At 44.7% G+C, this 19404-nt stretch overlaps 1 protein-coding gene across 1 annotated transcript; it reads left to right on the top strand.

Annotated features, from left to right (window-relative positions):
• The first annotated feature begins 10103 nt into the window (after positions 1 to 10103).
• On the top strand, positions 10104 to 18642 carry LOC124704756 (ent-kaur-16-ene synthase, chloroplastic-like). The gene is made up of 14 exons (XM_047237016.1): positions 10104 to 10155; positions 10528 to 10571; positions 10657 to 10933; positions 11067 to 11247; positions 14134 to 14351; positions 14436 to 14556; positions 14630 to 14727; positions 14810 to 15024; positions 15132 to 15244; positions 15345 to 15440; positions 15517 to 15732; positions 15836 to 15977; positions 16083 to 16328; positions 18307 to 18642. The coding sequence occupies exons 1-14, from the start codon at positions 10104 to 10106 to the stop codon at positions 18640 to 18642; spliced, it is 2355 nt and encodes a 784-aa protein (XP_047092972.1).
• The last annotated feature ends 762 nt before the right edge of the window (positions 18643 to 19404 follow it).

The following is a 19404-nucleotide window of genomic DNA, read 5'->3' as shown; positions in this document are numbered from 1 at the left end:
TGGGCCAACAGGGCGAAAAAGAAACTCGTGCATGCGTTTTCCTTTCATTTTTTTTATAAGAAAGAAGAAGGAGAATAAACGGAAGGGAGCGGGCCGGAGACGTGGCGATGGATCCGTTTTCCGTAGCGCACCAATTAAAGCTGGCGAGGATGGATGGATCGGTCGCATTCATGCCAGCGTTGGACAGCGACGTGCGGATTCATCGGACAAGTGCCGTGGCGAGGGGGGGAAGGGCGACGTGAACCGGTTGGGCAAACAGAGAAGGCAACCGCCAACCGGGTGGGCACGCGCGCGGATTTTGATTTCGATTTTTCGGGAAGAGAGAGGCCCGAGAGGCGGAATGCGTTTCGTTTCGTTTCGTTTCGTTGGCTAGCTCAAAAGTCGTTTCTTCGAGAGGGTGGCAAAGAGGAGAACGCCACCATATGCATGTGCACAGCTGGAGCGTGTCTCGTCGCGGTCGGTCTTTGTGCTGCTAGCTCAACACGTTCACATCCATGTGCGGGACGGCGAAACGAAACAGCGCGCCCAGTAAATTTTGGTTAATTAAGTTAATTTTTGGTTAAGTTTAAACTTATTGTATTAAGTTAAAATTAAACTTATTGTATTAAGTTTAAACTTATTGTATTAAGTTAAAATTAAACTCAAATTTTAGTTATGTTTTTTTTGTTAACTGTAGTTTTTTTTGTTAAGTCAAATTTGAGTTTCTTTTTAGTCAAATTTTAGTTTTTTTTAGTTATTTTTTCTTTCAAAATTAAAAAGAAAAAAAAACCCGGCGGCCCCTTCGATCTCTCTCCTCACAGAGAGAGCAAAGCGCGCGCACCGGCCGTGCGTGCGGCAGAGGGGCGCCGGCGTGGGCTGCGTGGTGAGGGCCGGCGGCGCCCACGGCCGGGAACGGTGGCGAGCTCCGCACGCGGGCCTACGGCGGAGGCGGACGGCGCGGTCTCGTGCGCGCGCGGCGGCGCGCGGCCGGCGTCTCGTTGTGCGTGGGCGGCGACTCTACGGCGGCGGCCGGGCGGAGGTGGCGGTTCGTCGGCGGCGGCGACTTACGGCGGCGGCGGTTCGTCGACGGCGTCGTCGGCGGAGGAGAGAGCCTCGGAGCGCGGGCGCGGCAGCAGCCGACGGCGGCGTCGTCGTCCGCGAGGAGCTCTCGATCGGCGGCGTCGTCTGCGAGGAGATGAAGCGATGAAACCGCCTCGCGGCACGCGCGAGTTTAAATAGGGAACGACCTTTGGTCGCGGTTGGGGTCACCAACCGCGACTAAAGGACCTTTAGTCGCGGTTGGTGACCCCAACCGCGACTAAAGGGTATTTTCGCCGGGTTTTCGTTTCCCGCGGAAAAATACCCTTTAGTCGCGGTTGGTGACCCCAACCGCGACCAAAGGTATTTTCCAAATTACTTTTCATTTCAAAATCTGAAAAATACAAATAATATATCAAAAAATTCAGAGAAATAAAACTAATTCATTTCAAAATCTGAAAATACAAATAATATATCAAAAAATTCAGAAAAATAAAACTAATACAATTCAAATTCTTAAAAATACAAATAATATATCATAAAAATCAGAAAAATAAAAATTATTCAATTCAAATTCTTAAAAATACAAATAATATATCAAAAAAATCAGAAAAATTAAACTAATTCATTTCAAAATCTGAAAATACAAATAATATATCAAAAAATTCAGAAAAATAAAACTAATACAATTCAAATTCTTAAAAATACAAATAATATATCATAAAAATCAGAAAAATAAAACTTATTCAATTCAAATTCTTAAAAATACAAATAATATATCAAAAAAATCAGAAAAATTAAACTAATTCAATTCAAATTCTTAAAAATACAAATAATATATCAAAAAAATCAAAAAAATAAAACTAATTCAATTCAAATTCTTAAAAATACAAATAATATATCAAAAAAATCAGAAAAATAATATATCAAAAAATTCTTTCTTCCCGCCACTTTCTTCCCGCCACTTTCTTCCCGCCACTTTCTTCCCGCCTCTTTCTTCCCGCCTCCTGTCTTCCCGCTCCCATTTTTCCCGCCATTTGTCACTACATATAGGTAGCCCGGCTTGGCCAGCATTATCACATCTCTACAATCTCTCATCACTCTCTCATGGCTTCCAGCAGCACCCACTCTAACCTACCGGCAGGTGGAGGAGCTTTGCGCCTCGAACTACCCTTGCCACCGGGCTACCGCGTCCCCGCCGGCCGGAGCCTAGCGCCGGCGGCGTGCCGGTCCCTCCCGTCCCTCGAGGTACTGCGCGCCGGGCGGCCATCACGAACCACTACTACCTCGACCTCACGCCGGAGCAGCGGATGAATCCCCGCCGGCATCCCGATAACCAGCATACTTGGGACGCCTTCTTCATCAATCGGCGTGAGAGGGCACTCGCCGTGTATGAGGAGGACGGTCCGCCTCCCGGAAACTTCCACGAGGCCGGCCGTCGGCTATGGTGGTACGGCCGGACTCGCGGAGCGTCATGGACTACATCACGGCCGGCGATATCCCCCGCCTGCGCTACCCTCGGTTCGAGCCACGAGCGCCGCCCGACGACAGCCGACGACGGCAGCCGACGACGACGCCGGCAACTTAGAAGGCGACGACTACCAGTACAACGGCGGCGGCTATGAAGACTACGAGTATGCATATTATACGCCTAGGCAGGAGTATGACTAAATCACTCCAAATTTCATGTATGCAGGAGTATGACTTAGTCACTCCAAATTTCTCGTATGCGGGAGTATGACTTAGTCACTCCAAATTTCATGTATGCGGGAGTATGACTTAGTCACTCCAAATTTCCCGTATGCGGGAGTATGACCGAATCACTCCAAATTTCATGTATCATCGGTGCTATCTCGAGTCAATTGAATCATTCGAAAATGGACACCAAACACATCACGGGTAATATAATTCACATGATTCATTCAACAAAGTTTGGTACAATAAATTATTACACATCATTTCTTCCCTTGTGTCCCTGCTTGCTTACGATTGTGCCGTATCCATGGAGCATCCTCATCATTTAACTTAATGCTTGGGTCGGTGTTCACTTTGAAGGGCGGAATTTCAGCAAACATATTATAATCTTCTGACATGTCCGTCTTGTCCTCCACTCCCACGATGTTTCTTTTCCCTGAAAGAACAATGTGGCGCTTTGGATCATCGCATGATGTACCGATCGTTTTCTTATCTTTCCGTTTCCTCGGTTTGCTACTCATGTCCTTCACATAGAAAACCTGAGCGACATCTTTCGCTAGGACGAATGGTTCGTCAAGGTCACCAAGATTGTTGAAATCCACCATTGTCATTCCGTATTGCTGGTCCACCTTTACCCCACCTCCTCGTTAGCTTGAACCATTTGCACCGGAACAAAGGGACCCTAAAGGAGGGTCCATAGTCAAGTTCCCATATCTCCTCTATGTAACCATATTATGTGACCTTTTGCCCATTCTCGGTTCGTTGCATCAAAGCGGACACCACTGTTTTGGTTGGTGCTCTTTTTATCTTGGGTGATCGTGTAAAATGTATTCCCATTTATCTCGTACCCTTGGAAAGTCGTTATAGTCGAAGATGGTGTCTTGGCCAACATGTACGAGCTGATCTACAACATGATCGTCATTCATTAAATGTTTTCTCAACCAACTGCCGAAAGTCTCCATGTGGGCCTTCCTAATCCAGGATTCGAGGCTTCCCGGGGTTGTCCGAGCGTAAAATATTCTTGTGTTTCTCAAAGTACGGAGCCACCAAGCTGGAATTGGTCGAAGCTGTGTGGTGTGCTTCGGTCGGAGAATGGCCGTCCATACATATCGTTGATTTCCTTCCGATCGTGCCTTTTCCACTTAGTCTCCCCTCGTGCCGCGATCGAGGAAGACCAATCGGCTTAAGGTCAGGAACAAAGTCAACACAAAACTCAATTACCCCCTCATTTCCATAGCCCTTGGCGATGCTTCCTTCTGGCCTAGCACGGTTACGAACATATTTCTTTAATATTCCCATGAACCTCTCGAAGGGGAACATATTGTGTAGAAATACAGGACCGAGAATGAAAATCTCATCGACTAGGTGAACCAGGAGGTGCGTCATAATATTGAAGAAGGATGGCGGGAACACCAACTCGAAACTGACAAGACATTGGATCACATCGTTCCGTAACCGTGGTAGAACTTCTGGATTGATTACCTTCTGAGAGATTGCATTGAGGAATGCACATAGCTTCACAATGGCTACTCGAACATTTTCCGGCAGAGCCCCCTCAAAGCAATCGGAAGCAATTGCGTCATAATCACGTGGCGGTCGTGAGACTTCAGGTTTTGGAACTTTTTCTCCGCCATGTTTATTATTCCCTTTATATTGGACGAGAATCCTGACGGGACCTTCATACCGCTCGGGCATTCAAAAAAGATGACCTTCTCTTCTTTGGTCGGAGCGTAGCCGGCACGACCTTGAAACCGTTCCGGATGCCGGTCATCGGGGTCTTTCAAACTTTGCTGGTCCTGCCGTGCTTCCTTTGTATCATTTGACTTCCCATACACGCCCAAGAAGCTTAGGATGTTCACGCAAATATTCTTCGTAACGTGCATCACGTCGATTGCGGAGCGGACTTCTAGGACTTTCCAATATTCTAGCTCCCGGAATATAGATTTCTTCTTCCACATGGCTGCGTGCCCGTCGGCTCCCTTCGGAACCGATTGTCCGCCGGGACCCTTTCCAAAGATGACTTTCAAATCCTTGACCATATCAAATACCTCGGCACCGAGTGTGTTCCGCAGGCTTCGGCCGGTGATCTGCCTTGCCGTTGTAATGCTTGCCTTTCTTTCTTACTCGGATGACCTTTCGGAAGAAATCGACGATGCCCAAGGTACACGTTCTTCTTACAATTTGGCAAATGTACACTTTCAGTCTCATGTAAGCAGTGCGTGCATGCATTGTATCCCTTATTTGACGAGTCCCGAAAGGTTACTAAGAGCAGGCCAATCGTTGATGGTTACGAAAAGCAACGCTCGTAGGTCAAATTCCTCTTCTTTGTGCTCATCCCACACACGGACACCAGGTCTGCCCCACAGCTGTAAAAGTTCATCAACTAATGGCCTTAGGTACACATCGATGTCGTTGCCGGGTTGCTTCGGACCTTGGATGAGCACTGGCATCATAATGAACTTCCGCTTCATGCACAACCAATGAGGAAGGTTGTAGATGCATAGAGTCACGGGCCAGGTACTATGGCTGGAGCTCTGCTCGCCAAAAGGATTCATGCCATCCTTACTTAGACCAAATCTTATGTTCCTTGCGTCAGCTGCAAAATCTTTGAACTCTCTGTCGATCTTTCTCCATTGCGTTCCATCTGCGGGGTGTCTCAACTCCCCGTCCGACTTACGGTCCTCTTTGTGCCATCGCAACAACTTGGCATGCTCTTTGTTCCTGAACAGTACGTTTCAACCGTGGTATTATAGGAGCATACCACATCACCTTGGCGGGAACCCTCTTCCCGGGTTTCCGGCCCTCAACATCGTCATCGGGGTCATCGCCTCCGATCTTATAACGCAATGCGGTGCATACCGGGCATTCATTCAAATTCTCGTATTCACCGCGGTAGAGGATGCGATCGTTGATGCATGCATGTATCTTCAGAACCTCTAAACCTAGAGGGCAGACAACCTTCTTTGCTTCGTACGTACTGGCGGGCAACTCGTTATTCTTTGGAAACATATTCTTCAACATTTTCAGCAATTTTTCAAATGCCGAGTCAGCTACACCTGCCTGTGCCTTCCATTTCAGCAAATCCAGTGTGCAGCCCAGCTTTTTCAGGCCATCATCGCATCCGGGGTACAGCGCCTTCCTGTGATCCTCTAACATGCGATCCAAATTCTCCCTCTCTTTTTCAGTTTCGCAGCGTCTCCGTGCATCGGCAATGGTCCGACCAAGATCATCAACGGGATCATCACGTGCCTCTTCTTCACCTTCCCCTTCACCTTCAGCATCCTCCATGAAAGTATCACCGAAATGAGCAAGATAGCTTTCATCGATGAAATCATCCCCTTCTTCATCTTCTTCCATTATAACCCCTCTTTCTCCATGCTTGGTCCAACAATTATAGCTTGGCATGAAACCGTGCCGAAGCGGGTGCATGTGAACATCTCTTGAGGAAGAGTAACCCTTCCGATTCTTACGAGTTAACACATGGACGAGATAACAAAACCCCCCGCTTGTTCGCATTAGCCACTACGAGGAAATCTTTCAAACCCGTACTGAACTCGCCGGAGAGTCGGTTACACGTACATCCATTGTCGATTCATCTGCATTATTATAATATAAAATATATAATTAACCATCATGCATTTGTTAAACTAACTAGCTACAAACAATATAAATTAAACAATGAACTACACACATGCATATTTTATCAATGACACATCAAAGGTTCAAGTTGCTAACCGCGATCGAGGAGGAAAAAATAAATGAGAAAGCTCAAGTGTGGCTCCAACACTTCATATCATGTTTGTTTCATGCTCTTGGGGCATTTCATCAAACACCTTATGTGCATAAGAGGAACCAAAAGCAAACCTAACACCCACTTGTGAAGTTTGTGAAGAGAATGGCTCCAAATGGCTAAGTGTTGGCTGCTGGATGGGTATATATAGGGGAGGGGCTTTAGTCCCGGTTGGCTCGGCCAACCGCGACTAAAGGCCTTCGGGCACCTTTAGTCGCGGTTGGCCAGGCCAACCGCGACTAAAGCCCCCCACGTGCACCAGCTGGCCACCGAGCGCCCTGGGCCCAGGCCTTTGGTCGCGGTTCGCCTCCCGAACCCGATAAGTCTTACGCCAGGGCCTTATGGCGCCCGGACTCAATCCCGCCCGTTCGGGATTGCTGGAGATTCATGCATGGCTATTTTGAAAAAAGATCCCTCCACTTTCTGCTAATTAGGAAATACTCCATGGAAGGGGCGATATAAATTGGAAAACTCGGGCCAGAAACCCTAACAATTTCCCTCACCCACTAATCTCTAGCCGCCGGCTGCCTCGAGGGCCTCCTCCGCGCACGGGATCTCCGGCCGGCTGCCGCCTCCTCGTCCACGGCCGGTCCAGCGGGATCTCCGGCCGGCCGCGCCGCCTCCTCGTCCTTGTGTGGGCCGCCGCTTTCTCCGGCCGGCCGCGCCGCGCCGCCTCGTCTCCGTCGGCCTCTCCACCTGCTCTCCTCCTAGAGGCCCTCTCCGGCGCGGGAGCCACGACCGGGCCGCGTCATCCACGGAGCTGCGCCGTGCGGCGGCTGGTCTCCGACGGGTGCCGTGCCGGCGCACCACCAGATCTCCTGTCTTTTTTTCTTTTTCTTTTTTCTGTTATTTGGGATCTCATTGAGGCTCCTGGATCCGGTTCTAGAAAGAAATGGATCCAACACATGTTTCTTATGGGTGTACTGTTAGATATCTTTGTATAGATCTTCATTTGGATCTTTTTGGGTGGATAGCTTCTTGATTTCTGTTGGATATTCATGCCAAATTAGTTTTTGTATGAAGATCCGTGAAGAAGTTTACATATATCTGATAAATGATACCTATAATGGCAACAGTGGATACACACTGCATTTTTTTGTGAAGAACATTTTTGACTGTTAGATCTTCATCTTCAAATTCAGAAGAACTTAAGGATGACACTATGGATCCACATTGGATTATGTGAAAGAGTTTATAAACAACAAGGACTACTTGATATGAATCCAGTAAAACCTAGGATCTTTTTCGCAAAAGAATCTCACCAATCTCGATGCAATGGACGGTGGGAGATAGAGTCCTGGCGCCATAACGCCCTGGCCAAATGCACGTCCGAACCCGATAAGTCTTACGCCAGGGCCGTATGGCGCCCGGACTCAATCCCGCCCGTCCGGAATTGCTGGAGATTCGTGCATGGCTGTTCGCCTCCCGAACCGCGACTAAAGGTCCCATTAGTCGCGGTTCCTATAGCTTCGCGACTTATGGGGCTGGAAGCCTGTTTTTCTACCAGTGATGTAAAAGACAAATTTCAGCAAGGGAGAATCTTGCGGACGAAGGACACCATCAAATGATGTGCGCCAACTTTGCTCTTCAAAATTGTCTACACATCCAATATAATGGCTACGACTTGTCTGGTGCAGGTGCAGCAGGAGTACTAGTCAGCTTGGTAATTGGAATACAGGATAGATCTCAAATTTTTTTTTTGGAATACAGGATACATTCTCCTCAGCCGATTGAAGTTTCCTCGACCGTGGGCATTTCTCACAAGGGAAACGCATGTATCTAGCCGAAGGGAGTAGCAACCGCGTTTGCGATCGAAGACTCTTCATGGAGTCGAGATGCCTGAAATAGGTATTTTTATTTCCTTTTTGGCCGCTGTCACGGGCAACACTTGATCGCAAAATACCAAACGGCCGTATGAGATAGTCTACCACGTGGGCACTTGTCAACAAGCATTGGCTCCAACTACAATGATCTAGCTAGCTACTATTCCTGCATTGGCGTAATATATAAGGGCATGCAAACTGAATTGCTGAACCAACCTCTGGCTGAGGTCATTCCATCCTCTTCCTCTCGCTTCAATTCCAGTATGTGGTCGATCTCGAACCCAACTTTCCCTGCTGCGGTAACGGCGCCGTCCTTGCCAAGGTCGTCTAGATGCCACCATCTCCGAGCAAACCCTCGTCGCCTCCAGGTCTTCTCTCGAGGCTGGCGTCATCATCCTCATCTCCTGTCCGCGCTGCGCGTGAGGACTCGCACCATGACTGCTAACTGTTTAGGTAAAGGACCTCTGGCAATTGTATTTTTTTTTTAGAATCAAGCAGTTGCAGCAGCGCCGGCTCATCCCTTGTAGCAATGGCGATCAACCTTGGCAGCAGTGCCGCCAGCGCCATGTAGCACTAGTGCGCCCAGCGGTGGCAGAAGCGCCGCCTGCCCCTTGTAGCACCGGCGGTTAGCCGTTAGCCTTTTTAGGGACGGCGCAAGTGGTATGTAGAAACGGCGCCAACGACTTGCAGCGCCGGTGGCCAGCGGTCGCAGCATCGCGGCCTCGCGGGCCTTGTAGCGCCGACAGTCAGCCCTCGGGCAACGCCCTCTGTTCCTTGCAGCACTAGACGAGCAGGAACCGCCGGAGGTTCTGGAGAATACTAACGACGGCGACGTGGCTCACGTAGACGGCGGCGGTTGCGGAGCAGGAGCAGGTGGCGGTCAATACCGCGGCACCTCGCCTGTGGTGGAGCACAAGAGAAAAAGGAGACATGGGAAGTTGCTGGGTGCAGGGCGAGAAGAAGGGTGAAAGACGAAGGAGGCGACGAGAGACATGTGGAGGAAACACGTGGTTGGGCCCAAGCGCCTGATCAGTATTTTATGTCCACTCTCACCACTAGGCCCAACACTGATCACCTCACCAAGCACCCAAAATTTTCAAGCTACACTGCTATACCTAGGCTACTGCTAGCTTCTTTTAACGGTTTCCGGTATTATTAGTCCAGTTAATTACAACACACCTTCTAAAAAAATTGTATCTCTGGGGTAACATTATACAAGATAATCACTTCAATGACTTGGTATTAGATTCTAAACAATTGCTAAACAAGTAAACATGTGCACATACTGATGCATATATACTAGCACAACGAAATATTTTTTTCCCTTCAGCACTTAAAATTACGACATAATTGCATAAAACCACCAAATTTGAGGCGGTCACCAAAAAACCCACCAACTATTGGGGAATTACGCAAAAAAAAAGCACCGGTCTTGACGTGGCAGCGGTGGTAACGACAGAATTAGGCAGCGATAACGGCAGCCATGGATATGTTTCTGCTTCTGGAGCTAGTTATGGCGCCGCAAGAGCACAAAATCACACTGCGGAATAGATTGGTAGGGTGGTAGGGAAAATGTAGTGTGGTCAAATATGGGATAGTAGAAGATAGGGAGTACACATAAGAGACACGTAAAAGGAGTAAGGCAACCTGTACCATAGTCAAAGATGGGTTAGCAGACGATGACGGATGCGACTTTTGGAATATTTTTATAAGGTGCTCTCTCTAGTTCTAGTCGGTGAGCCGACGACGCATGAGGCATTCGTTTTGGCCAGCCGACGATGGTTGTGTCCAGGGAGCTACGTCTCGTGCCTATCGTCGAGCTAGTTGATGGTGCGTTGTCACCTTATTTAGCGGCTTCGGTCTGTGTATCTGTTGTAAGTTTTTTTTTAGTTTTTGTTGAATAAATAGTAAAGGTCGCATGTATCACTTTGATACACACGCTGGTATTTTTTTAGATAGTGGACGTCCGATTTTAAATTAATAAATTCTGGAGTTCAACAAGTTTACAGAACCACACACCTAGAATATGGTTTCGAAACAAGGATCATAGGCCGGGATACTCCCCCTTTCTGAAAAAAGGATCATGCACCTAGAATATGGTTCCTTTTTCAGATACTCAGAAGAGTGTTTACTAGATATTTACTTATGTCTGATATCAACACTTTGTAATTGACGCGTGATATAAATCTTTGCTTCAACTAGCCGAGAGGAGTTTTGTAGCGGAAAATGCAGGCCTACGAAACAAGGTTTGAACATCTCTCTTTCGATCATTTTTTTTATCATTCATGAGATTGTTGTCTCAACTAAATGATGTGATAAAATGCTGCTTAGGAACGGGAGGCTAGAATAAAGAGAGAGCTCGAGGAGCCTAGACTGTCACCATCTCCATATGACATTGGATGGGTGGCTATGGTGCCCTCACGAGGTTTTCGTCAGACTCCATGCTACCCTCAATGCGTGGAATGGATATTGCAAAACCAAGAGGATAATGGATCTTGGGGTATCAGAGAATTGGATTTGTCGACCAGCAAGTGTACTCTCTTATCCACTTTGGCATGTGTTATTGCACTTAAGAAATGGAATGTTGGCCCACAGCATATTGCGAGAGGTATGAAAAGAGATAAATCTACTTGTTAGTGTTATTTTTAAATTCGTTTACTTGAAGAAATGAAAGATCTCAATGACATAAATGATATATATACTCACATGAATACTTTTTTCTCTCCTTTGGTGAGACACAGGACTACACTTTATTGGAACAAATTTCTCCATTGTTATGGATGAGCAGATTACTGCTCCTATAGGCTTCAATATTACCTTTACTGGAATGATAAGCCTAGCCACCGGAATGGGTTTGGAATTTCCTGGTAGACAAACTGATGTGGACGCGGTTCTTCATATTCGGGAGAAGGAATTAAACAGGTTCATCATACGACAATTCTACCATAAAATGTGTTTGTGTTTTTCCTTTTCACTTGTATACTGGTAGGAGAAACGTTTTCTTTGGAAATGGAGGATGGACCCCTAGTCTCTCAATCGAAAAGATGCATACGCATTTTTTATTAATTTACTTAACAACGATCAGATAAATATGATACATTAAAATAATCTGAATCCGCCATGCAACACTTAAACACCCGACAATGAGGTAAAATCATGCCAATGGGGTCTTATATGCCCTAAAAATACGAAAACTATGTTTATGTTTTTCCTTTTCATTTGTACTTGTAGGAGAATTGATTGTTATTTTTCTAAATGGAGGATGGACCCCCAGTCTCTCAATCGAAAAGATGCATAGGACTTTTTTATCAATTTATTTAACAAAGGTTTGACAAAGATGATACATTAATATAATCTGAAGCCACCATGCAACACTTACACACCGGACAATGAGGGAAAACCATGCCAACGGAGTCTTATGCTCTAAAAACACGAAAACCACATATCAACTAGGAACCGGGAACATCGTATATCACGAATCACCATCTAGGTGAAACCGGAGCGCTTATCTCATCTAGTAGATTCTTAACGAGCATCTCATGCACACACTAGAGTAGTTGTCGACGCCATTGAACCGCTGAGCAACCTTCGGGATAGAAAAAATTGGTGGCGTTCCTGCCATCGATGACACCATGACGCCAGACTCTGCCTCCGCCTTGCATGTGTTGAACATCACGCTTCTGCCATTGAGGACCTGCCATGCCATGCCACCTTCGACACACCACCATTGATGCCCTAGTAACAACACCGCTCCTCCAAGTAGACCACCTCCAGGCATCTAATTCTCCAAAATGGTGTCTGCAGAGAGAGAGAGAGAGAGAGAGAGAGAGAGGCTACCACGACTCCAACCGTCGCTGATCTGAATGGAGAGAAGTCTTGACGACATCCTCTGCGCGATCAGTAGATCTGTTGCGGGATGACACACAGCCACGCCATGGCCATTGCCACCTAGCTCTTCAACGCCAACAGCACCATGGTCCTAACTAGCCTACGCAGCCAAAATGAACAGCACGCCCCACTGCCTATAGCCACCGACCCGGATGCCCCGTTCGTAGCTATAGGGGCGGCACCATCATGCGTAGGGGGCCCCCATAACTGATCTCCTCCAGCGACCCGGAGCATCGCGTCGCCAAAACCCAACTGCCCCACCTCCACTGCTAAATGAAGGGATGCGCCACCCATGGGGAAGGGCCCTGCCCCCTCCATCCGCTGTGTAGGCTATGCCCAGCAGCCTCTTCTAGCGACAGCGAGGAAGGAGATGGGGAGGGTGCCGGCTTGGGTTAGGGGGAGGGGGATGGGGTCGGGAGGATTCGTACATATACAAGAGGTGGTATTGTGAATCTATGTTTGTTTGGAAACTTTTTTTTTCTCTTTCATTCATGCCTAAGCTTCTATTTTTTTGAGGCATTTTACGGTAGGGACAAACAAATAACAGCCGTCCATACCAATAGATTAGACAGTCCAGATTTACCGATACTTGTTGATTTAAGCAGTAGTATATTTTCGTCAAAGGGCAAACTCGGTACATGCATGCAACAAAAAAATCCGGCACGAATGGTGGAACAGATTGTGCCTGCCATATGTTGATTCTCGTAATCTCTTAATTTTCCACTTAACAACTTTCTTATTTTAACCTTTCCATGTACGCACTAGATTAATGGTATAGCGCTAACAAACCTGATCAATGCGTACGTATAAATCGTAGGGAAAAGAAGAAAAAGAACCGTGACTTGCAGAAGTTTTAAATATTTGATTAAAACAATCGTGATCTGTAGAAGTTTTAAATATTTGATTAAACTAGTGACGCAATGCGCTGCGGGTTCTCCTTCTTCAGCAGCGGCGACAATGCCTCTTTATGGGGTGCCGGAGAAAGAGGCGCTCCCGAGGGAGCACCGACTCCTTCTTTAGGACGTGGATCGACTCAGTCTTTTGGACGGGGAGGGGCGCCTCCCAGAAGAAAATGCCGATAGAGTGACGTGGTAGGGCGAAGGCTCCGGCTTGAGGCCAATCGGCGGTGTCGCACTCGATGATCCTCGTTTTTCCACATATTACACTATGTTGTAAATTTGAAACTTTTGATGTTAAAAGTGCAAATAAAAATAAAATTATGTAATTGAACTTTAAATCGCTTTTTTTTCTTTTAAGATAATACATTATATTTCATACAATTATATATTTCCTACTGTGAATTTTTATTGGCTCAAGATCAGATCAATGTATATAAGGTACTCATACTCCAGTCATTTTTTCCAGTGCATCTCGAATCAAGCTAAAATTGAGTAGATCTCGAGCCGTTCGGGAGTTTTCCTGAGCCGCTCGTAGAAAATATTTGTCGTGTTAATATTACTTGCAATAGGTACCATATAAGTACTTTTTTTTGCGGGATACCATATAAGTACTTGCAACAGTACCATATAAGTGAAAAAATAGTGTACAGTACATAGACCATAGCAAGCAAACCAGCACGTACATGTAATATAACACATTCACGTCCACTTCCAAGGAACCTGACGACCACGTTGTCTTTCTGCAGTAACAAATCAGATCTGATCTCTATCCTAATTTTAAAATAAAAGGAAAACCCATAATACCCCTTACAATCAAGGGTGAATGTTACTCAATACTACTAGTCCATAGGACTAGTAAATTGCACCGTAAAACACCTCATTTTTTAAGTACTTAGAAGATCCATAAGTAATTCGAAACGAAAAGTGATCCATGATGTCGTTGACATTTTTTGCAACGAATATAGAAGTAATAAACTATAAAATGATGATTGTGATTTAGAAAATCTTTATATTTGTGCAGATATGATGTGGATAAATCTTATGGGAGAGAATCATATATGGCATATGTTGCGGAAGGGTTGGGGAACCTAGTGGACTGGAATGAAGTTATGAAGTTCCAAAGGAAGAATGGGTCATTGTTCAATTCTCCTTCCACTACTGCTGCAGCATTAATCTATTCTTATGATGACAAAGCCCAACAATACCTAAACTTACTTGTTAGTAAATTTGGCAGTGCAGGTGTGACTATGTACCTTTAATTATGAGTTTCTTTTGCAAGGATTGGTCTGATGATAAATATCTTACAAAATTGGTCGTTTGCAGTACCAACTGTGTTCCCAATAAATATATATTGTCAGCTGTCGATGGTAGATTCACTTGAGAAGATTGGAATTTTTCGTCATTTTTCTAGTGAGATAATGAGTATCCTAGACAGGATATATAGGTAATCACCACGAGTAACTCTTTTCTATATATATATTTAGTAGGTTCTGAACTTTACTATATCAATCTTGTAGTTTGTGGTTACATAGAGATGATGAAATCATGCTGGATATAAAAACATGTGCAATGGCATTTCGTATTTTACGAATGAATGGATATGATGTTTCCGCAGGTATTTCCTTGTGATGGAATTTCCCTACTTACTAATTTTATCTTCAGATCTTGACTTAACTCAGAAGTTTCATTTTACGCAGATGAGCTGTCCCATATGTCTGAAGCCTCCGCTTTCTATAATTCACTTCAAGGGTATTCAGATGATACCGAATCTTTATTGGAACTATACAAGGCTTCAAGAGTTAATGTATCAAAAGATGAAATTATCCTAGAAAAGATAGAATATTGGGCAGGCAACGTATTAGCAGAAAAGTTATGTCCTGATGTGTTGCATAGGGTGCCATTCTTTGAGGAGGTGCTTGCATGAAAGCAATACAATTTTGAAAATTATTGATATATTTATATATATATATTTGATTAAGATCTCAATTTACATTAAAATCTATGTTTATGTAATTTCAGGTGGACTATGCTATTCATTTCCCTTTTTATGCCACAATGGAGCGTCTACACCACAGGAGAAACATTGAACATTTTGATGTTACAGGTTACCAAATGTTGAAGACAGCATACTTGTAAGATTCTTATATTTCCAAAAGGAAGTATTGGTGTGGTTATATGTATGTATATATTTTCCACCAATTTCTCATATACATATATATGTTGCTAAATTAGGCCATGTAGTGTCAAAAAAGATCATCTTGCTTTGGCTACTGAAGATTTCACATTTTCTCAAGCTATTTACCTGAATGAACTCCTGGATCTTGAAAGGTAATCTGAATTTGTTTTATTATCATATATTATTAAATTCCTTTTTTACATGATATACAACTTCTTTTTGCAACAGCTGGGTGAAAGAAAATAGGCTGGACCAGCTAAAATTTGCAAGACAAGTACAGACTTATGCCTTTCTCACTGCTTCTGCTTGTATTTTCCCTCCTGAATTATCTGATGCTCGGATTTCATGGGCCAAAAATTGCGTGCTCTTAACTATTTGTGACGACTTCTATGATGTGGGGGGATCAAAAGAAGAGTTAGAAAACCTTGTAGCATTAGTTGAGATGTAAAGTTTCTCAACTTTATCTCTTTGTCTAGTTTTTGTCAAGTATTGGCATCTTGTGCCGTTCCTAATATGCTATCTTGTGCTGGCCTAATGGTTTTCTTAGGTGGGATGAGCACCACGAGCTTCAATTTTACTCTGAGAGAGTAAAGATATTATTTTGTGCTATCTATGCTACAGTCAATCAGATTGGAGAAATGGCTTCTATAGTACAAAACCGTGATGTTATGGAACACCTGATAGAGCAGGTGATTTTTATTTGTGACCCACTAATTCTGAGTTGTATTATACTAGTAAGTATTACAAGTTCCAAATGATATTTAAGATATAAATGACTTCAAATTCATCTATAGTGGATACGTACATTGAGGTCTATGATGATTGAAGCCGAATGGGGGAGGACGAAATATGTGCCGACAACAGATGAGTACATAGCAAATGCATATGTCTCCTATGGACTAGCGCCAATTGTGCCCCCGTCATTGTACTTTGTTGGGCAAGAGCTTTTGGAGTCGGCTGAAAAAGATCAAGAGTATAATGAGCTATTCAGGCTACTGAGCACGTGTGGTCGTCTACTGAATGATCTCCAAGGCCTTGAGGTATTTGGGTTGCTCTATGATAATTTTTTGTATCCTTGTAAATTACTTTCCCATTCATTCGTCATAGATTCATAAAAAATTAATTGCTTACAATTTTTATTATATGATTCACATATGAGTATAACTAACCGCTGAGTTTAGTGATACCACTACAATATTTAAGTCTAATCAATGAACTAGAAATTTTAACATTATACTCCTACCATATGGAAATTACTAGTAGTACCATATTCATAATTAATGTGATTGGAGCCATTAAGTGTCATGGCTATAAGAAAGTATTCACGTCACATAATAATTGACATGGGGAAAATATGAAATGACATATCAAAATCGGGATTTGTGAATTTCTCATCAGCAGTAGATGAGTACAAAATCTGAATTTTAAAGCATTGCCCTTGGAGATAAAATCTAGAAAAACATTTGGAATGGTGTGGTGATTGCGGTGAGGAGTTTTTTCTGCACTCTCTCCATATAGATTTGAGGAGAGATATTTGGGGAGGGGAGCGATTTTTGGGGAGGAGTATTAGTTACTTTTCGGGGTTCCATTTTCTTTCTTTTCTGAGGGAAAGGCAGGAAGGCTAATTTCCTTAAATCGGCATATGGATACATCGTTTGACAGAATAGAAACTAAGAGCATCTCTAGCCGCGTCCCCCAAAGCGTCCCCTAAAGATTTTTGGGGCGTGTCGGACATTTATTCGTTCCTAGCCGCGCCCCCCAAAGCCTCCTTCCGTCCGACGCGGCCCTATATACTGTCCGGCGTCCCGAGCCCGTCCCCGAGGTCCACGGGAGACGCTCCAGGGACGCCGGATACAACGAGAAGCGAGGCAGAGAGTGGCGGGTCTGACGCGTCATTGACACACAAATAAGTTTGGAGGGTCGTGGAGGACGCGGCTGAGGAGCGACGTCCCCAAAACGCGGCACGAAGAAAACACATCCCCCAAAGCTCGATCTAGTGCTGTTTGGGGAACGCTTTGAGAGATACAGCTGGAGATGCTCTAAGAAGTAATTGGGAGGATCCTCATGCCAAGCAATTGACATAGACCCTTCTAAATGACTGGCTAGACTATGTGCCGCTAAATTAGCTTCCCTAGAACAATAAGAAATTGAAGTGATACAAAATTATGTCAAAGGGAGGAACATTCTTCATAAATTCCTGCTGCTGGTCCCAGCTGCTCCTTGGGCCATCGCATTTTTTTCCGTATTCGTGGACCCCTAAGCAGGTTCTAGCTAGTACAGCATTGAGCTACTACCAGGCGGTCCAGGCCGGGGCCCCTGACTCCCTAGGGCCCAGGGTGGGCGCTCCGCTCTATGGGTCGGCCCTTGGGAAAGGTTCCGACTGCGGTTATTGACGTGCTAAGGTCTCGCTAACTATTAAAATCAACCCCCTCGAAAAAGAAATTATTAAAATCAACGGTTCAGATCATTCAATGTAAAGTAAGTCCGAGCATGCTAAAAAAAGCTCCACTCACAAAGACATCGTTGTCATCTGCTCTACGTATGTAAAATTATGTCAATTCTCCAAGTTAGTTTGGTGGATCCTAGGTAAAATGTTACAGATTACTCAACCGCGTTTTACAGTATTACGTATTACAGTACTATGTATTACATACTATTACTTTTTTCGGGTTGCAGTATTACGTATTACATACTATTACCAAACAAATGTACTCCCTCCGTCTCATGAAAACTGTCTGAGATTTGTCAAAATTTGCATGTGTCTACGTACAAGATAGTATCTACATACATCCAAATTTTGTTGAATCTCAGAGAAGTTTCATGAGATGGAGTGAGTATATATTTTAAGTAAAGGGGAAATACTTACAATACATGTAGGTTATGTGTATCCAATTTCAAAAATGATATTTTTGCGGGAAATTTCCAAAATGAATTTGCAAGCCAGTAATAATACTGTTGGTTAAACCTGTAAACTGTTTCTTGGAGATTCTGACAAAAACTTTACCTACTCTTGTGTAGAGGGAGAGCATCCAGGGAAAACTGAATAGTGTTTCACTACTTGTTCTCCACAGTGGTGGTTCTATGTCTGTAGAAGCAGCTAAAAAGAAAGTACAGGACCATATTGCCTCGTGTCGGACAGAGTTGATAAGGTTGGTTCTTAGGGAAGGTACTGTTGTTCCTAAGCCGTGCAAGGAGTTGTACTTGAGGATGTACCAGGTTAATCATTTGTTCTACTCTAACACCGACGGGTTTAGCTCGCCAACAGAAATGCTCGGGGAGGTGAACGCAGTTATCTATGAGCCTCTCAAACTCCAAACCAACAACCCATCTTTGGCAGTTAAATCAGCACAATAATGATTTCCTAAAGGATTAGATGATTTCTCGAAAGGAAAAGGGATTCTGGTGCAGTATAAATGGTGACAATGTGAAGCCTCGTGATGAAGGATTGCAGGATGATCGGTCTCTAGTATAGTTCTGGTTTCTTGTGTAAACGTGTTGCATGTCTAGTATTGCCCTTGTTTTTTTTTTTTTTGAGATGGAACACACTGATTCCATTAAACTGGCTCAGCAGACTCGCTGGCCACAACAACGTTTACATCATCTGGTACATACTCTGGCCAAAGCAGCCGTACCTCATTTTGGCTTGAGCCAAAAGCAGCTAACATGTGTGCAGCTTTATTACAACAACGGGCCACATGGGAAACTATGAAAGAGATAAAGTTTAGTTGTAAGAAAATGCGGATGTCTCGAAAGATCACTTTTTTTTAAACATAAGGCTATGAGCCCGGCTTTATATATAAAGCCCCAACGGAACCGCATAAGCGTCAGATACAACACACCCAAGATCTCAACAAGTCTGCACGGCAACCCTGCCTAGGCCAGCACACATGCCCACACGGAGTACTCACGAAGATACATCAAATGACAAGCCCTGGAGCGGGTCAAATACAGTAGTAGCATAGCATAAGCAGTCTCTGACGGCGTCTTCTACCCTCCGGCTCTACTCCTCGCGTGCAGCAGTCGTACCGCCTCGAGCGCCTCGTCCAACAGCGCCCTGTCCCTCCGTCTGACCAGTACCCTCCAAGACTGCATGTGAAGCATCATATGGTAGAAGGC

Source organism: Lolium rigidum, chromosome 1 (assembly GCF_022539505.1).
Source record: "Lolium rigidum isolate FL_2022 chromosome 1, APGP_CSIRO_Lrig_0.1, whole genome shotgun sequence".
NCBI classification, from domain to species: Eukaryota; Viridiplantae; Streptophyta; class Magnoliopsida; order Poales; family Poaceae; genus Lolium; species Lolium rigidum.
The sequence above is the reverse complement of the archived record's forward strand: the minus strand, read 5'-3'. Positions and strand labels throughout refer to the sequence as shown.